Here is a 20,164-nt window from a genome sequence, read left to right as displayed (position 1 = left end):
CCATCCCCATGGCCGTGTCCCCCCCCTGTCCCTGCCCCCCAGACCCTTCCCCCAAACCCCCAGCCCACACCCAGCCCTTGACCATCGATCCCAACCTTGCTCTGCCTCGGCCCCAATTCTCACCCGCTGACCCCAAACCACAACTCCTGACCCCAAATCTCCTCTTTGTGCCCCAAACCTTAGCTCTGAAGGTCAGGGTTTGAGGCCCAGGGTCCTGATTTGGGGTCAAAGGTTCACGACTCATATCAGTGGTAGTGGCTGGGAGCACAAGTAGGGATTTGAGGCAGAATCGGGTGAATTTTGGGGCCAAAGCAGTTGGGTTTCGGGCAGAACCAGTTTGGGGGTTTTGGCTCAGTGGTTGGCGTTGTTCGAACTGGGGAAAATCTGGGACAAAGGGTCAAGAATGGGGTCAGGGGCTGAGATTTGGAGGAAGGGTCTGGGTATTGGGGACAGGAGGGGACGCAGTCAAGGGGAAGGGGCCAAGAGGAGAGACATCATAACCCCAACTGGCACCAGCAGCCTTGGCGCAGAAATAGGATCCGGAATCCTCATCCTTGAGGTTGTTCATGGTCAGCGTCACCGAGCTCTACCCATTATCCCTGGAGATCGTTAACCGACCCTTGGCCGATGGCGCGTTCTCGGTGTAAGCACCATTGCTGTAGATCCCAGTGAGCCACTCCAGCCCCTGCCCAGGTCTCTGGCGGATCCAGAACATTCCAAAACTCCCAAAATTGAACCCGGACCATCGGCACGGCATCATCAGGGACCCCCCTGGGGGGCTGGAGGCCCCCCCCGCACTCCAGCAGGGTCACGGCCGCTCCCCCATCCACAAACCTTCACCGGTTTTGCCCCAAATTCCCTTTGTTTGTCCCCAAATCTCCAACAGATGTATCCTGAAAGGTAAAGTGCCTTAAACCGAGCAATGAGCCCCAATCCACCCATTAATTACTTGGACACCTCTGCCTGACTTTTGCATCGCCTCATCCCTATCTCCTCTTTGTCCCACAGGGCTCCGGGCGGCCGTGACCCTGCTGGAGTGTGGGGGCAACCTCCAGCCACCCGGGGGGTCCCTGACGTTGCAGTGCCGAGGGTCCGGGTTTGATTTTGGCCATTTTGGGATGGCCTGGATCCGCCAGAGACCTGGGCAGGGGCTGGAGTGGGTCAGAACCATCACCAGCAGTGTTGGCAGCACCTGGTACGCGGATTCCGTCAAGGGCCGTTTCGGGATCTCCAGGGACAACGGGAAGAGCTCGGTGACGCTGACCATGAACAACCTCAAGGATGAGGATTCCGCATCCTATTTCTGTGCCAAGGACACCGATGGTCACAGTGCTTATGCTGATGCTGGTTGGGGAAGATGGAACAGCAAAGCCTTATCAATATGAGTGCCTGGCAAAAGATTTTGAGAATATGGAAACCATCAGCAAGATTGAAATGAAAGCAAGCTTTGAGATCCCAGAGTGATTGAACAACAGGAAAACAACGGTGTGGTCACCTGAAGGTGATCCCCTTTTGATGGAGCAACACCCTCTGATTGCAGACAGGCCCACGGGTCAGAGCGACCTTACAGCTTGGCAGAAGGGGCCAAAGAGGAGATTTTAGAGTTTAAAGTTACTACAAAAAGGAGTTTTCGGGTTTAAAGTTTCTCCAAAAAGGTGTTTTTAGGGTTTAAATTTGCTCCAAAAAGGAGTTTTAGGGTTTCCAACGAGTCGGTTTTAGTCTTAGCAGAAGGGTCCCAAAGACCAATTTTTAGGGTTTAAAATGTAACACAGTATGGTAATGAAACGATTCTTATAGGCTGTATGTAAATGCTGTAGGGTTTGTATATTGGACCAGATTGGTTAGTGAGAATTAGAATATTCTACAGAGAAGAACATTTATTGTATTGTGGTGGGAACCTCACTCTCTTACCCTTTTATTCTCTTAGAGTTTTATGTTCTTACCCTTTTACACTCTTACCATTTTATTCACTGACTCTTTCACTCTCTTACCCTTTTTATTCTCTCACCCTTTTACTCATTTAGCATTTTTACTCTCTCACTCTCTCACCCTCTCATCCTCTCTCCCCTCTCTTCTCTCAGCCCTGCTCCAGCTGTGCCTGGCAGCTCCCAGCAGGGCCCTGCAGTTCGTCCTCTGCAATAAACCGCAGATGCCATGACCTGGCTGCAGAGATCTCTCATGTCCGTCCGTCTGTCCTGACCGTTCCGTGCCCTGATGCTCCTGCAGTGCTGGTTGGGGAATGGGGCCAAGCCGGGCACATCAATAGCACCAGCATCAGAACTGCAACCACCAGTATAAGCACATTTCCCACAGAAGTAGGATCTGGAATCCTCGTCCTTGAGGTTGTTCATGGTCAGCATCACCGAGCTCTGCCCGTTGTCCCTGGAGATCCTGAACCGACCCTCGACCGATGGCGCGTGGTAAGCGCTGCCACCCTTGCTGATACTGGCGACTGGCTCCAGCCCCTGCCCGGGTCTCTGGCAGATCCAGAACATGGAGAAACTCCCAAAACTAAACCCGGACCCTCGGCAGAGGAGGCGCAGGGACCCCCCGGGGGGCTGGAGGTGCCCCCCGCACTCCAGCAGGGTCACGGCCGCCCGGAGCCCTGCGGGACAAAGGGGAGATGGGGATGAGGCAAAAGCTCAACCCTTGACCAAAATCCCGACTCTTGGCCCCAAATTGGGACCCTTCGAGTTCATCATCCTCCTCCCAGCTGGGTCCAGGCCCATTTTTCTAGCTGGCCTTGCCCACTTTGAGGCCCTCGACCAATCAGGTTTCTCATCCCCATCTCCCATTTTTCCCGCAGGGCTCGGGGCGGCCGTGACCCTGCTGGAGTGTGGGGGGGGACCTCCAGCCCCCCGGGGGGTCCCTGCCCCTCCTCTGCCGAGGGTCCGGGGTCAGTTTCGGCAGTTTTGGGATGGGCAGATACCAAGGAATGCACTGGAGTACGTCACAGAGATCAACACTGGTGGCAGCACCGGCTATGCGCCGTCGGTCAAGGGCCGGTTCACGATCTCCAGGGACAACGGGCAGAGCTCGGTGACGCTGACCATGAACAACCGCAAGGATGAGGATTCCGCCGTTTATTTCTGTGGGAAATCTGCTGATACTGGTGCTCCTGTTGCTTTTGCTGATGGGGACCTGCAAAGTCCTGGTCTCACCATCATCACTGCACCCCCAGCTGTCCCCGTTCCCCAGACCCTTGCCCAGCTCCCACCCCCTGACCCAGCCCGTGACCATTTCTCCATTTCCCTTTCCCCTCTCCGGCTCCAAACCCCAACCTTTGGCCGTTGATCTTTCCCCAAACTCGGCCCAAAGGTCAGCGCTAGGCCTGTGGCTGGGGACACGAATTCAGTCACCGAGAGCAGGGACGAGGGCTGGGATTAAGGGGGAGGGTCTGTGGTTTGGGGACATTTGGGGACACAACGATGGGGGTGGAGGCAATAAAAAAAAAAAAGAAATTTTTTTAAATTTTAATTAATGATTTCATTTTACTTTTAAATCAAATTCATTTTAATTTTAATATTTTAAAAATCCATTCATATAAATACGTATAAAGAATACGCTGCTATGAATAAAAACAAATAAAAGTAAAATACATTTTTTGTTATTAATGAAAATAATAAAAATAAATCTTAATAATATCAATTTAATCAAAATGCGAATAATGAAAAACGAATAGATTGTAATAAAAAAAAGTAAGATAAATAAAAACAACATAAATTACATTGAATTATTTTATTTTATTTCACTGAATTTTATATTTAATTTTGAATTTTTTCAATTTTCCATTTATTTGATTACAATTCTTTTATTCCCTTTACTTCCATTTTCTTTCATTGATCCCCAAAGGTGAAAAACGAAAAGAACGAAGAAAACCCAGAAGAAAATGAAATTCTTCATTTTTGATTAAAATAATATTAATTAATAGCGATTAATAAACGGTCATTGACTTTAATCGATGTTAATAAATGTTAGCGAGGAAGGAACCTGGCAAAATATTGAAATAAGAAATAAAAATAATAGAAATAAAACCAATAAAAATAGAAATAAAATGAAATAAAAAATAATATTTACTGTATTATTATTATTATTATATTTATTATTACTGTATTTATTACTATAATAATAATAATAATAATAATAATAATAATAATAATAATTATTATTATTATTATTATTATTATTATATAAATTAAAAGTATTGTCATTCATAAACCTCAAATAAACAAAGTTAACAAATTAATGATGGAAGTAATTAATTAAAAATATAATTTCAATAACAAAAATAATATAAAATAAAAAATAATATTTTATTGTTTTAGTCTATTATTGTTATTATTATTATCAATAAATTTACTAATTTTATAATTTATTATTATTGTGACTATTATTATTATTATTATATTTATTATTATTACTATTACTATTATTGTTATTATTATTATTATCAAAATAAAAATATAAATTAAAAGTATTGTCATTCATAAACCTCAAATAAACAAAGTTAACACATTAATGATAGAAGTAATTAATGACAAATAGAATTAAAAAAATAAAAAAATAAAATAAAAAATAATATTTTATTGTTTTAGTATTATATAATTATTATAATTATTATTATCATTATTATTATCATTATTGTTATTATCATTATTAACATTATTATGATTTTGTAATTTATTATTGTTGTTATTATTATTATATTAATAATTTATTATTATTTTTATTATTATTATTACTATTATTATTATTATTATTATTATTAATAAAATAAAAATATAAAATAAAAGTATTGTCATTCATAAACCTCAAATAAACAAAGTTAACAAATTAATGATGGAAGTAATTAATTAAAAATAGAACTAAAAAAAAAATTTACTTTAAATTGAAATTCATTTAAATTTAAAATAATTGAATTTACTGAAACTTTGTTAAACAAAAAGGAAATAAAACAAAATAAAACTTCAAATCAATTAAATTAGACTAAAATAAACTCAATAAAAAGAAAATGAAATAAAATAAAAAATAAAATAAAATAAAATAAATTTACTTTAAATTTAAATTCATTGAAATTTAATTTACATAAATTTGGTAAATAAAAAGGAAATAAAACAAAATAAAACTAAAAAAAAATTAAAATAAAATAAACTCGATAAAAATAAAATAATATAAAATAGAAATAATCTAAATTAAACTAAAAATTAATTAAATTAAGTTAAAGTAAATAAAATCGTCATTAAATTCAAAAATTCACCTGGAAACCAATAAAAACAGAAAATCACAAAAATCGGAATTAAAAGTCCCAAAATTGGCAAGAATTAAAATTCAATAAAAATGAAAATTAAAAGGAAAATTACAATTAAAAGTAAACTTTTAATGAAATTAAATAAAAATAAACTGACCGACAAAATTTACAATATGATTTAGTTAAAAGTGGAAATAAAAATATAAATTTTAAAATAAAATGAAAATTATCGATAAAGTAAATATATCATTTAAAATTAAAGCAAAATAAATCAAAATCAAAAAGAAATTTAAAATAAAAAAGAAAAAAAATGAAATTAAAATTAAAATTAAAGTAAAATAAAATTAAACAAGATAAAATAAATATATAAATTTAAAAGGAACTTAAAGGTAAAATTCAGGCTGAAATTCCATTTAGAAATTAAGATAAAATTGAAAACACAATAAAAAAATAAAATTAAAATGATGTGAATAGGAAAAAGAAAATTAACTTCAAATAAATTTAGAAATAAAATTAGAATGGAAAATAGAATAAGAAATTAAAATGAAGAGAAAAAATAAAATTAAAATTGATATTAAAAATATGAAAAAAATTCAAATTGAATTATAGTAAAAAATAAAATTCCAAAAAAAATAATCATTAAAATAAAATTATTATTTTATTTTATTTTTTTGAAATTTAAATTTAATTGAAATTTAATTGGAAAAGAAAAGGAAAATTAAAAGAAAAATAAACTTAGTATGAAATTAAAAAATGAAATTATACTCACAATTGTAATTAAAATTTAAATAAGTTCAAATGAGTTTAAAATGAAAATACAAAATAAAAATTACAAATAGAAATAAAATTATATTGAAATTAAAGTTTAAACTAGATTTAAAAATAAAATCACTATAAAATTAAGTTAGAAAATAGAAATAAAATAAAAATAAAAGTAAATCAAACTTAAATGAGAATAAAAAAAGAAAAAGAAAAGAAAAGAAAAATCAAATAAAAGAAAAATAAAATTAAATGAAACTAAAATAGGAATAAAAAAGAAAAATAAAATAAAATAATGAATTAAAATGAAATAAAATAAAATATTAAAATAAAATAATAAAGTAAAATAAAATAAAATATATAAAGTAAAATAAAAAAAATAAATTAAAATAAAAAAATAAAATAAAGTAAAAAAATAAAGTAAAATAAAGTAAAATGAAGTGATAAATTAAAATAAAATAAAATAAAATAAAATAAAAGAATAAATTCAAATAAAATAAAATAACATAATAAACAAAATAAATAAAAATAAAATAAAATAAAATAAAATAAAATAATAAAGAAAAATAAAAAAAATTAAAAAATATAATAAAATAAAATAAAGTAAAAAAAATATTAAATTCAAATAAAATAAAATAAAATGAAATAAAATAAAGTTAAATAAAATAAAATAAAATGAAATAAAATAAAATAAATCAAAATAAAATAATGGAAAATAAAATCAAATAATAAATGAAAATAATATAAAATAATATATTAAAAGAAAAGAAAAGAAAAGAAATTATAATAAAATAAAATAAAATAAAATAATAAAACGAAATAAAATAAAATAAAATAATAAAATAAATAATAAAATAAAATAAAATAAAATAAAATAAAATAAAATTAAATTAAATTAAATTAAATTAAATTAAATTCAAATTCTTCACCCCAAATCCTCATTCTTGGCCCCAAATCTCAGCTCTTTGCCCCAAATCTTGCTTCTTCACCCCAAATCTCAACCTTACACCCCAAATCTCAACTCCCGCCCCAAATCTTCGTTCTTGGCCCCAAATCCCCACTCCTGGTCCCAAATCTCAGCTCCTGGACCCAAATCTGCACTCGTAGCCCCAAATCTCAGCCTTTGGCCCCAAATCTTCATTCCTGGCCCCAAATCTTTGTTCTTAGCCCCAAATCTTCGTTCTTGGTCCCAGATTTTTGTTCTGGGCCCCAAATCTCCACTTCTGACCCCAAATCTCCACTCCCGGCCCCAAATCTCCACTCCCGGCCTCAAATCTCCATTCTTGGCCCCAAATCTTCGTTCTGGTCCCCAAATCATCGTTCTGGGCCCCAAATATTCGTTCTGGGCCCCAAATCTTGCCTCTTGGCTCCAAATCTTCAATCTCGGCCCCAAATCTTCACTTCTGGCCCCAAATCCTCATTCTTGGCTCCAAATCTCAGCTCTTGGTCCCAAATCTCAGCTCCTGGACCAAAATCTTCATTCTTGGCCCCAAATCTCAAACTTTTGCCCCAAATCTCAGCTCCTGGCCCCAAACCTCAGTTCTTGGCTCCAAGGCTCAACCAAGGTCCCCAAACCTGGGTGCAAATGGTCGAGATTTGGGGAAAACGGGCCAGATTTGGGTCCGTGGGGGTCAACAATGGTGTCAAGGTTAGGAGGGAAGGACCTAGGGAACGGGGATGGGGACGGGACCAAAATTAGAACCAGCAGGAGGAGCCTCCCAACCTCATCCATCATAGGCGTTTTTGGCACAGAAATAGGATCCGGAATCCTCGTCCTTGAGGTTGTTCATGGTCAGCGTCACCGAGCTCTGCCTGTTGTCCCTGGAGATGCTGAACCGGCCCTTAACCGACAGCACGTATCTGGGGGTGGAACCATCACCGTTGATCCCCGCGACGTATTCAAGCCCCAGCCCGGGTTTCTGGCGCATCCAGAACATTGCAGATTTCGTGAAATTGAAGCCAGATGCTTGGCACAGAAACGTCAGGGACCCCCCGGGGAGCTGGAGGTCCCCCCCGCACTCCAGCAGGGTCATGGCCGCCCAGAGCCCTGCGGGACAAAGGGGAGATGGGGATGAGGCCCCGGATCCAGGTGTGGGTCCGGCTAGGGGTGACCAGATCCAAAACGGGTCCTCGAGCCCCCTGGGAGGGCCGGCAGGATCGGGAGGAGGAGAAAGTGCCACCATTTGGGGCCAACACCAGGATCTGCATGCAGGAATCAACATTTGGATGGATTTTTTCCCTCATCCCCATCTCTCCTTGGTCCCGCAGGGCTCTGGGCTGCCGTGACCCTGCTGGAGTGCGGGGGGGACCTCCAGCCCCCCGGGGGGTCCCTGCGCCTCCCCTGCGGAGGGTCCGGGTTTGATTTCGGGAGCTACGACATGTACTGGATCCCCCAGAGCCCCGGTCAGGGACTGGATCGGCTCATGGGGATCACCAACACTGTTGGCAGAACCTACTACGCGCCATCGGTCAAGGGCCAGTTCAAAATCTCCAGGGAACACGGGCAGAGCTCGGTGACGCTGACCATGAACCACGTCAAGGACGAGGATTCCGGATCCTATTTCTGTGCCAAGGGTGTTCATGCTGGTTATGTGGGTCCTGGTGCTAATTTAGATGACACCCATGGTGGATCCAAGTCCCCACTACAGTGTCCTCTCCTGTCCCCAATCCCCAGACGTTGCCCCTAACTCCCAGCCCTTCGCCGCATTCTTGACCCTTTGTCCCAGATCTCCTGCAGTTCCACAAGACAACCATGGAGCCAAAACCCCCAAGCGGGTTCTGCCCCACATCCAACTAAGTTTGCACCAAAGTCGCCCGATTCTGCCCCAAAACCCCACTTAGCGCTCCCAGCCACAGGTGCTGACACGAATCCTCAACCTTTGTCCCCAAATCGGGGCCCTGGGCACAAAACCCTGAGCTTCAGAGTAAAGTTTGGGGCACAAAGAGGAGATTTGGGGTCAGGAGTTGTGGTTTGGGGTCCGCGGGTGAGAATTGGGGCGGAGGCAGAGCAAGGTTGGGATCAATGGTCAAGGGCTGGGTGTGCGCTGGGGGTTTGGGGGAAGGGTCTGGGGCGCGGGGACAGGAGGGGATGAGGAGATGCAGATGGCAGGTTAATCAATACGAGCAGGACTAGCACCAGTGTTATATGATTTGGCACAGAAATAGGATCCGGAATCCTCGTCCTTGAGGTTGTTCATGGTCAGCTTCACCGAGCTCTGCCCGTTGTCCCTGGAGATCCTGAACCGGCCCTTGACTGAATCCGCGTACCAGGGACTGCCACCATTGTTGCTGATATCTGCAATGATTTCCAGCGTCTGGCCTGGTCTCTGACGGATCCAGGCCATCCCAAAACTCCCAAAACTGAACCCGGACCCTCGGCAGAGGAGGAGCAGGGACCCCCCGGGGGGCTGGAGGTCCCCCCCAGACTCCAGCAGGGTCACGGTCGCCCGGAGCCCTGCGGGACAAAGGGGAGATGGGGATTGGGCCAAAGCTCAACCCTTGACCCAAAACCCTGACTCTGGTCCAAATTGGGACCCTTGGAGTTCATCATCCTCCCCCCAGGGGGATTCTACTCCTTTGTCCGGATGGCCACACCCACTTGGGGGCCCTTGACCAATCAGAGTTTTGATTTTCATCATCTCCCCTTTTTCCCGCAGGGCTCCAGGCGTCCGTGACCCTGCTGGAGTGCGGGGAGGACCTCCAGCCCCCCATGGGGCCCTGACCTTGCTGTGCCAAGGGTCCGGGTTCGGTTTTGGGAGTTTTGGAATGATCTTGATCCGACAGAAATCTGGGAAGACGCTGGAATACATTGCGAGTATCAGAAGTGGTGCTTACACAGATTACGCGCCGTCGGTCAAGGGCCGGTTGACGATCTCCAGGGACAACGGGCAGAGCTCCATGTCCCTGACCATGGACAACCTCAAGGACGAGGATTCCGGATCCTATTTCTGCGCCAAACTTGGTACTGGTAGTAGTTACGGTTATGATGGTGCTGCTCTTAGTGACAGTTCCGGCAATGGTCCCACCCGCCATGATGGTCACCAAAAGTCCCCAATCCCCGCAGATCCGTTCCCAATATCCCAGACCATCTCCTCAGATGTTCACCATTTACCCCCAAACTCTGGCATTACTGCCCCAATTTCCGACTTTCTCCCAATTTTGCCCGTTTCACCCAAATCTCCCCCAGCTCCCCGGGCCCTGATTGGAGCAGGCCTGAACTGGAGGCCAGGGGTGAAGGTTTGGGGCCAATGGTTGAGATTTGGGGCAGGAGCAGGGGAGGGTTTGGGGTCAGTGCTGACCACTGGGGCAAATGGGGGAGATTTGGGACAAAGGGTCAAAGGCTGAGGTTTAGGGGACAATTTGAAGGAAGAGTCTGGGTTTGGGGACAGTTGAGGACACCGAGATGGGGATGGATCCACCACGGCCATCGTCACTATAAGCAGCAGTACTACAAAAACAACTATCAGCACGTTTGGCACAGAAATAGGATCCGGAATCCTTGTCCTTGAGGTTGCTCATGGTCAGCATCACCGAGCTCTGCCCGTTGTCCCTGGAGATCCTGAACCGACCGTTGACCGATGGCGCATAGTACGTGCTGGAATCACGGCAGCTGATGCTTGCAATGTATTCCAGCCCCTGCCCAGGTCTCTGGCGGACCCAGTTCATTCCAAAACTCCCGAAACTTAACCCGGCCCCTTGGCAGAGGAGGCGCAGGGACCCCCCGGGGGGCTGGAGGTCCCCGCCGCACTCCAGCAGGGTCACGGCCGCCCGGAGCCCTGCGGGACAAAGGGGAGATGGGGATGAGGCCAAAGCTCAACCCTTGACCCAAATCCTGACTCTTGGCCCCAAACTGTGACCCTTGGATTTCATCATCCTCATCCCAGGTGAGTCACATCCCATTTTGCAGCAGACCACACCCACTTTGACCCCACAGCCAATGAGGTTTCTCATCCCCTTTGTCCCGCAGGGCTCCGGGCGGCCGTGACCCTTCTGGAGTGCGGGGGGGACCTCCAGCCCCCTGGGGGGTCCCTGACGTCGCTGTGCTGAGGGTCCGGGTTCGATTTTTGGGATTATGGAATGTACTGGATCTGCCAGAGACCCGGGCAGGGTTTGGAATACGTTGCAGGGATCTGGAGCAGTGGTGGCACCATCTACTATGCACCATCGGTCAAGGGCCGGTTCAGGATCTCCAGGGACAGCGGGCAGAGCTTGGTGACGCTGACCATGAACAACCTCAAGGACGAGGATTCTGCCACCTATTTCTGTGGGAAAGCTTCGTGCTCTGGTTGTGTTCCTAGTGCTGCTTATGTTGACAATGCACGTTATGGCCTCCAGCTCCTGGTTCTGGCGCCACTCCCATCATTGAGTCCCAAGAGTTGTGATTTTCGTCCCAAATGTAACCCATTGACCCAGCCCTTTACCCTTTGTCCCCATTTGCAACAATGGTCAGAACTGACCCCAAACCCTGCCCTGCTCCTGCCCCAAAATTCAACCATTGGCCCCAAACCTTCACCCCTGAGCTCCAGGTATGACCTTGCTTTCCAAGAGTTCCCATTTGTGCCTGTGGCAGCCCAGCCAATCAGGGCCTGAGGAGCAGGGGGTGATTTGAGGACAACGTGGAGATTTGGGGTGAATTTTGGTGCCAACTTACTTTGGTTTGGGGCAGAACCAGTAAGGGCTTTGTGGCTTTGTGGTTGGCGTTGCTGGAAATGGGGGAGATCTGGGGGAAAGGGGTCAAGGGCTGAGATTTGGGGAAGGGTCTGGGGACTGGGGACAGGAAGGGCTCAGAAATGGTGGTGCCACGACCGGCAGGGTCAATATCAGCAGCAGCATCAGCACCACCATCATAAGCATATTTGGCACAGAAATAGGGTCCGGAATCCTCGTCCTTGAGGTTGTTCATGGTCAGCGTCACCGAGCTCTGCCCGTTGTCCCTGGACATCGTGACCCGGCCCCTGAACGATGGCGCGTAGTAGGTGCTGCCTTTGCTTTGGATCCCTCCAATGTGTTCCAGCCCCTGCCTGGGTCTCTGGTGCATCCAGGCCATCCCAAATTGTCCAAAATTGAACCCGGACCCTCGGCAGAGGAGGCGCAGGGATCCCCCGGGAGGCTGGAGGTGCCCCCCAGGACTCCACCAGGGTCACGGTCGCTCCCCCATCCCCAAACCTTCACTGCATTTCTGCCCCTAACTCCCTTTGTCTGGCCCCAAACCTCCAACAGTTTTTTCCAGTATTTTAAACTGCCCTCAACTCTGCAATTAGGCCCCATCCACCCATTAATTAATTGGACAGCTCTGCCTGATGTTTCCATCTACTCATCCCCATCTCCCCTTTGTCCCGCAGGGCTCCGGGCAGCCGTGACCCTGCTGGAGTGCGGGGGAGACCTCCAGCCCCCCGGGGGGTCCCTGCGCCTCCTCTGCCGAGGGTCCGGGTTCAATTTTGGCAGTTTTGAAATGGATTGGGTCCGCCAGAGACCCGGGCAGGGGCTGGAGTTGGTCGCGGGGATCAACACTGGTGGACGCACCGACTACATGGGTTCAGTCAGGGGCCGGTTCAGGATCTCCAGGGACAACGGGCAGAGCTCGGTGACGCTGACCATGAACAACCTCAAGGACGAGGATTCCGGATCCTATTTCTGTGCCAAAGCTGCTGCTGCTGGTTGGGGTAATGGTGCTGCTGATGGTTTTGACCCCACCCTTATCGCTATGCCACCCCTGTCCCCGTTCCTCAGACCCTTCCCCAAACCCCAGCCCCTGACCCCATTCCTGTCCCTGGGCCCCAACCCTGCCCTGGCCCTGCCCCACATTCTCAGCTCCTGGCCCCAAACCTCAGCTCGGGGCCCACTCAGGGCCATTTTGGCTCCTGGGCTGGCTCCGGCCCCTCTGCCAGGATCCCTGGGCTGAACTCGCCCAACTCCACCCAAATCTGCGCTGCTGCCCCAGAGCAGCCACCACTGACACAAATCCCCAATCCTGACCCAAATTGGGACCCTGGGCCTCAAACCCCGACTTTCAGAGCAAAGTTTTGGGGCACAAAGAGGAGATTTGGGGTCAGGAGTTGTGGTTTGGGGTCAGCGGGGGAGAATTGGGTCCAAGGCAGAGCAAGGTTGGGATCAATGGCCAAGGGCTGGGTGTGGGCTGGGGGTTTGGGGAATGGGGACAGGCGGGGACACAGAGATGGGGATGGCACCGTCACTACGACCGGGATTATCAGCATAACCAGCATCAGCTCTGGCACAGAAATAGGATCCGGAATCCTCCTCCTTGAGGTTGTTCATGGTCAGCGTCCCCGAGCTCTGCCCATTGTCCTGGAGATCCTGAACTGGCCCTTGACCGATGGCGCGTACCTGGTGCTGACACAACTGCTGTAGATCCCTGCGATGTATTCCAAACCCTGCCCGGGTCTCTGACGGACCCAGTACATTCCATAATCACCGAAACTGAACCCGGACCCTTGGCACAGCAATGTCAGGGACCCCCCGGGGGGCTGGAGGTGCCCCCCGCACTCCTGCAGGGTCACGGCCGCCCGGAGCCCTGCAGGACAATAGGGAGATGGGGATGAGAAATCTGATTGGTCAAGGGTCAAAAACTGGGAGCGTCAAGCTTGATAAAGGATTGGGACCCACCTGGGAGGAGGATGATGAACTCCACAGGTCCCAATTTGTGGCCAAGGGTCAGGATTTTGGTCAATGTTGTGCTTTGGCCTCATCCCCATCTCCCCTTTATCCCGCAGGGCTCCGGGCGGCCGTGACCCTGCTGGTGTGCGGGGGGCACCTCCAGCCCCCCGGGGGGTCCCTGCGCCTTTTTTGCCGAGGGTCCCGGTTCAGTTTTGGCAGTTTTACCATGTTCTGGATCCGCCAGAGACCCAGACAGGGGCTGGAATGGGTTGGAAGTATCAGCAGTGGTGGTGGCACCATCTACTACACACCATCGGTCAAGGGACGGTTCACGATCTCCAGGGACAATGGGCCAAGCTCGGTGACGCTGACCATGAACAACCTCAAGGACAACGATTCCGGATCCTATTTCTGTGCCAAAGTTGCCTATAATAATTTGGGTGCAGCTGCAGGTGTGGATGGTGTTCACCCCATCCCCGTTCATGTGTCCCCACCTGACCCCGTTTCCCAGACCCTTCACCAGACCACAGCCCCTGACCCCATTCCTGTCCCCGTGTCCCAGCTCTGAACTGGCTCTGCCCCAATTCTCAACTCCTGGACCCAAACCTCAGCTCTTGGCTCCAGGCCTCAACCAAGGTCCCCAGACGTGGGTGCAAATGGTCGAGATTTGGGAAAATGGGCCAGATTTGGGTCTGTGGCAGTGACTCAGATCCACTAGGAATATTTTGGGGCAGAATGGGTCCAGTCTGTGGGCAGTGGTTGGGATTTGAGAGCCCAGGATGAGCTCAGCGTGAAACCGGCCCTGATTTGGGGCCAGGAGCTGAGATTGGGGCAGAACCAGTTCAGAGCTGAGACACAGGGAGAGGAATGGGGTCAGGGCTGGGGATTTGAGGGAGGATCTGGGGAATGGGGACAGGGGGGACATGGGAACAGTGACAGGGTCAAAAACAACAAAAGCTCCAGCACCACCCCAACCTCCATTAGTTAAACCAGATTTCACGCAGAAATAGGATCCGGAATCCTCGTCCTTGAGGTTGTTCATGGTCAGTGTCACCGAGCTCTGCCCGTTGTCCCTGGAGATCGTGAACCGGCCCTGCACCGAATCCGCGTACCCAGTCCAACCACCATTGTCCCAGATCGCCGCGATGAATTCCAGCCCCTGCCCGGGTCTCTGGCGCATCCAGCCCATGGCAAATTTCCCAAAATCAAACCCGGACCCTCGGCAGAGAAGGCACAGAGACCCCCTGGGGGACTGGAGGTCCCCCCCACACTCCAGCAGGGTCACGGCTGCCCGGCGGAGCCCTGTGGGACAAAGGGGAGATGGTGATGAGGTGATGCAAAACTCAGGCAGAGCTGTCCAATTAATTAATGGGTGAACTGGGGCTCATTGCAGGCTTGAAGACACTGTATGATACTGGGCTTCTCTCTTGGAGATTTGGGGCCAGACAAGGGAATTTGTGGCAAAACTAAACTAAAGGTTTGGGGATGGGGGAGCGGCCGTGACCCTGCTGGAGTGCGGGGGGGACCTCCAGCCCCCCGGGGGGTCCCTGCGCCTCCTCTGCCAAGGGTCTGGGTTCAGTTTTGGGAGTTATGGAATGTTCTGGATGCGTCAGAGCCCCGGGAAGGCGCTGGAGTGGCTCTCTGGGATCTACGGCAATGGTGGCAGCACCGACTATGCGCCATCAGTCAAGGGCCGGTTCAGGATCTCCAGGAAAAATGAGCAGAGCTCAGTGACGCTGACCATGAACAACCTCAAGGACGAGGATTCCGGATCCTATTTCTGTGCCAAATGTTACAGCAGTGGCTCTGGTAATGGCGCTTATGCTCATGGTGTTCATGCTGGTTGTGGTCCCAAGCCCTTTTTTCTGTGCTCCCAGGTATCACAGAATTCTCTGATCCTTCCCCAAAATCCCAGCCCTTCTCCTGAAATCTCAGCCCTTTTCCCCCAAACTGTGCCCCTGCTATCCCCACTCTCGACTTTCCCCCAATTTTGCCCATTTCACCCAAATCTCCCCCAGTTCCCCGGGCCCTGATTGGAGGAGGCCTGAACTGGAGCCCAGGGGTGAAGGTTTGGGGCCAATGGTTGAGTGTTGGGGCAGGAGCAGGGGAGGGTTTGGGGTCAGTGCTGACCATTGGTGCAGATGGGGACAAAGGGTCAAGGGCTGAGGTTTGGGGGAAGGGTCTGGGGTTGGGGATAGGGGGGGCTCAGACAGGGGTGGTGCCACCACTGGCACGGTCAATATAAGGAGCAGCAGGGTTACCACCACCACTCTCCTTTGCACAGAAATAGGATCCGGAATCCTCATCCTTGAGGTTGTTCATGGTCAGCGTCACCGAGCTCTGCCCGTTGTCCCTGAAGATCGTGAACCGGCCCTGCACCGACGGGGCGTAGGCGGTGCTGGAACCAGCTGGGCTGCTGATCCCCGCGAGCCATTCCAGCCCCTGCCCGGGTCTCTGACAGATCCAGTGCATGGCATAATCCCCAAAACATAACCCGGACCCTCGGCAGAGGAGGCGCAGGGACCCCTCGTGGGGCTGGAGGTCGCCCCCGCACTCCAGCAGGGTCACGGCCGATCCCCCATCCCCAAACCTTTACCAGTTTTGCCCCAAATTCCCTTTGTCTGGCCTCAATTCTCCAACAGAGGTTTCCAGTATAGTTATGTGCCTTCAACACTGCCATTATCTCCGACCCACCCGTTAATTTATTGCACAGCTCTTCCTGACTTTTGCATCGCCTCATCCCCATCTCCCCTTTGTCCTGCAGGGCTCCAGGCGGCCGTGACCCTGCTGGAGTTTGGGGGGGACCTCCAGCCCCCCGGGGGGTCCCTGAGCCTCCTCTGCCGAGGGTCCGGGTTCAATTTTGGGCTATTTGGGATGGGCTAGATGCGACAACGACCCGGGCAGGGCCTGGAATTCGTCGCAGGGATCGCCGACACTGGTGGGAACACCGGCTACGCGGATTCAGTCAAGGGCCGGTCCAGGATCTCCAGGGACAACGGGCAGAGCTCGGTGACGCTGACCACGAACAACCTCAAGGACGAGGTTTGTGGATCCTATTTCTGTGCCATTCCTGATTGTAGTTGTTGCTGGGCTGCTGGTCACAATGGTGACGATGTTGGTGATAGCCTTCAGGCAATGCTTTTTGCCCCGCTCCCTTCATTTTTTTGCCAAAGCTCTGATTTTCATCCCAAACGTCTCTTCTTGATGCACTCTTTGACCTTTACACTCCATTTGCAACAACAGTGGCCACAGACCCCAAACCCTCCCCTGCTCCTGCCCCAAAACTCAACCATTGGCCCCAAAACTTCACCCCTAAACTCCAGATCTGGCCTCCTACAATCAGGACCTGGGAGCTAGGGGAGATTTGGGTGAAATGGGCAACACTGGGGGAAGTCGGAAATTGGGGCAGCAGGGGTGGAGTTTTGGGGAAAATGGCCAAGATTTCATGGAAATGTGAGGGATTTGGAGGAGAGATCACAGGACTCTGGTTCATTTGGTAACAAAGTGGAGGGATTTGGAGCCAAGGCCAGAGCCAGCAACAAATGCAACACCAACAGAACCATCACTATTGGCAAAACCACCATCATCACATTTGGCACAGAAATAGGATCCGGAATCCTCGTCCTTGAGGTTGTTCATGGTCAGCGTCACCGAGCTCTGCCCGTTCTCCCTGGAAATCGTGACCTGGCCCTTGAATACAGACGGGTATCTGGTGTATCCATCGCTGTCAACGCCTGCGATGTATTCCAGCCCCTGCCCGGGTCTCTGGTGCATCCAGCCCATCCCAAATTGTCCAAAACTGAACCCGGCCCCTCGGCAGAGGAGGCGCAGGGACCCCCCGGGGGGCTGGAGGTCCCCCCCGCACTCCAGCAGGGTCAAGGCCGCCCGGAGCCCTGCGGGACAAAGGGGAGATGGGGATGGGAAACCTGACTGAGCAAGCAGGTACGAAGGAGCATGGCCAGCTGGAAAAAAGGGGCGGAGCCCACCTGGTAGGGGCAGCAGGATCAGCAGTGCCAGGAGCCGGAGGGAGCTCGAGGCCGTGGCCAGGATGTGCCCGGGTTGGGGTCCCGGGGGGAATTGGGGGTCGTTCACAGTGTATTAACTGTGTAATCAATGCAGAATGCTCAGGATGAGGTGTCCAAGTAATTAAAGAATGGATTGGGGTTAATTGCAGTGTTTGAGGAATGTTGAGATATGGAAAACTCTGGTGGAGTTTTGGGATCAAATCAGGGGAGTTATGAGTGAAACCAGTGAAGATTTGGGGATGGGGTCCGGGCGGCCGTGACCCTGCTGGAGTGCGGGGGAGACCTCCAGCCCCCCGGGGGGTCCCTGCGCCTCCTCTGCCGAGGGTCCGGGTTCAGTTTTGGCCAATTTGGGCTGGGCTGGATCCGCCAGAGACCCGGGCAGGGGCTGGAGTGGCTCGCGGGGATCACCAACACTGGTGGAAACATCAGCTATGCGCCATCGGTCAAGGGTCGGTTCAGGATCTCCAGGGACAACGGGCAGAGCTCGGTGACGCTGACCATGAACAACCTCAAGGACGAGGATTCCGGATCCTATTTCTGTGCCAGGGCTTTTTGTGCTGGTTGTTGGGCTGTTGCTAATCATGGTGACAATGCTGTTGATAGCGTCAAACTTCTAGTTTTTGCTCCTGTCCTATCATTGGATCTCCAAATTTTCGATTTTCGTCCCAAACCTCACCTCTTGTCTCAGATCTTGACCCTTTGTCCCTATTTGCATGAATGGTCAGCACTGACACCAAACCCTCACCTGGTTCTGCCCCAAAACTCAACCACTGGCCCCAAACCTTCTCCCTGACCCTTTGTCCCTGCCCTGCCCCCGTTACCCCAACGCTGCCCATTGGCCCCAAACCCTCCCCTGGGTCTGGCCCCAAACTCAACTCTCGGCCCCAAATCTCGCCCTGGTCCCCCCAAAGTGCCCAAAGGGCTGAGATTTTGGGTGAAATTTGGCAAATTCTGGCACCAACTCAGTTGGGTTTGGGGCACCACCAGACGGGGTTTGGCGTCTTTGGTCACCATGGGTGGAAATGGGGCAGATCTGGGACAAAGGGTCAGATGATGGGACTGGGGTGTGGGGGAAGGGTCTTCGGCTTTGGGGACAGGTGGGGACACAGCGATGGAGATGGATCCACCAATGGTGCATTTACAAATTGCAGGAGGGCCCCAATTATCAGCATAAGCACGTTTGGCACAGAAATAGGATCCGGAATCCTCGTCTTTGAGGTTGTTCATGGTCAGCGTCACCGAGCTCTGCCCGTTGTCCCTGGAGATCCTGAACCGGCCCTGGACTGAATCCACATACCCGGTGCTCGAACCATCGTTCCTGATCCCAGCGACCCACTCCAGCCCCTGCCCGGGTCTCTGGCGTATCCAGTGCATGGCAAAACTGCCGAAACTGAACCCGGACCCTCGGCAGAGGAGGCGCAGGGACCCCCCGGGGGGCTGGAGGTCCCCCCCGCACTCCAGCAGGGTCACGGCCGCCCGGAGCCCTGCGGGACAAAGGGGAGATGGGAATGAGAAACCTGATTGGCTTCTGACCAGAAGTGAACATGGCCATGCCAGAAAAAGCATTTGGGACCCAACTTGGAGAGGCAGCAGGAGCAAAACAACCAGGATGGGATGGTCCATGGTTCACAGTTTGGGGCCAAGGGTCAGGATTTGGGTCAAGGGTTGAGCTTTGGCCTCATCCCCATCTCCCCTTTGTCCCGCAGGGCTCCGGGCGGCCGTGACCCTGCTGGAGTGTGGGGGGGACCTCCAGCCCGCCGGGGGGTCCCTGCGCCTCTTCTGCCGAGGGTCCGGGTTCAGTTTTGGGAATTTTGACATGTACTGGATCCGCCAGAGACCCGGGCAGGGGCTGGAGTGGCTCGCAGGCATCTACAGCAGTTGTTCCAGCACCGCCTATGCGCCATCGGTCAAGGGCCGGTTCAGGATCTCCAGGGACAACGGGCAGAGCTCGGTGACGCTGACCATGAACAACCTCAAGGACGAGGATTCCGCCACCTATTTCTGTGCCAAGAGTGTTCGTGCTGGTGCTGGTGCTAATACTGCGTATGCTCTTGGCTCCTCCCCCATGGCTGGGCCCCCTCCTGTCCCCGTTCCCCTGGCCCTTCCCCCAAACCGCAGCCCCTGACCCCATTTCCTCACCCTCTGTCCCAGCCCAGCTCCGGCTCTGCCCCAAATGTCCCCTCTGGGCCACACTCAGTGCCCTCGTTCCTCAAATTACGTTTAATTTTTCAAAATTTGGGGCCAAAGTTAAGGTAAGGAGTCAAAAATTCAAATTTTGGCCCGAAATTCCCGATGTCAGTCCAATGGGTCAGATTTGGGTCTGTGGCTGTGACTTGGTGCCTGCAGGAGAGATTTGGGGGAAAACTGGACAAGTCTGGGGGCAATGGTTGGGATTGGAGGGACGAGGCCGAGCTCAGAGTGAAACCGGCCCTGATTTGGGGCCAGGAGCTGAGATTTGGGGCCAGGAGCTGAGATTTGGGGCCAGGAGCTGAGATGTGGGTTCAGAGCAGGGCAAAGT

The 20,164-nt window shown here is 49.3% G+C and overlaps 3 gene segments (V, D, J or C); 2 read left to right on the top strand and 1 right to left on the bottom strand.

Moving 5' to 3' along the window:
- The first annotated feature begins 566 nt into the window (after window positions 1-566).
- LOC128946302 (immunoglobulin heavy variable 3-23-like) lies at window positions 567-3,387 on the top strand. The segment is given in 4 exon segments: window positions 567-643; window positions 887-900; window positions 1,009-1,331; window positions 3,319-3,387. Coding segments are annotated over 4 exon segments (483 nt in total).
- Window positions 3,388-7,731: 4,344 nt separating this feature from the next.
- On the bottom strand, window positions 7,732-8,049 carry LOC128946301 (immunoglobulin heavy variable 3-23-like; the record flags this gene model as incomplete). The annotated part of the segment is given in 1 exon segment: window positions 7,732-8,049. A coding segment is annotated over 1 exon segment (318 nt), but the record flags the coding sequence as incomplete, so codon positions are not given.
- Window positions 8,050-8,385: 336 nt separating this feature from the next.
- On the top strand, window positions 8,386-20,068 carry LOC128946300 (Ig heavy chain V region 6.96-like). The segment is given in 3 exon segments: window positions 8,386-8,520; window positions 19,358-19,689; window positions 19,993-20,068. Coding segments are annotated over 3 exon segments (543 nt in total).
- Window positions 20,069-20,164: the final 96 nt, after the last annotated feature.

Source organism: Melozone crissalis, unplaced genomic scaffold (genome assembly GCF_028551555.1).
Source record: "Melozone crissalis strain CALT ecotype California unplaced genomic scaffold, PUWL_Pcris_2 ptg000079l_1, whole genome shotgun sequence".
Lineage (NCBI taxonomy): Eukaryota > Metazoa > Chordata > Aves > Passeriformes > Passerellidae > Melozone > Melozone crissalis.
This window is presented reverse-complemented; position numbering and strand designations above follow the sequence as displayed.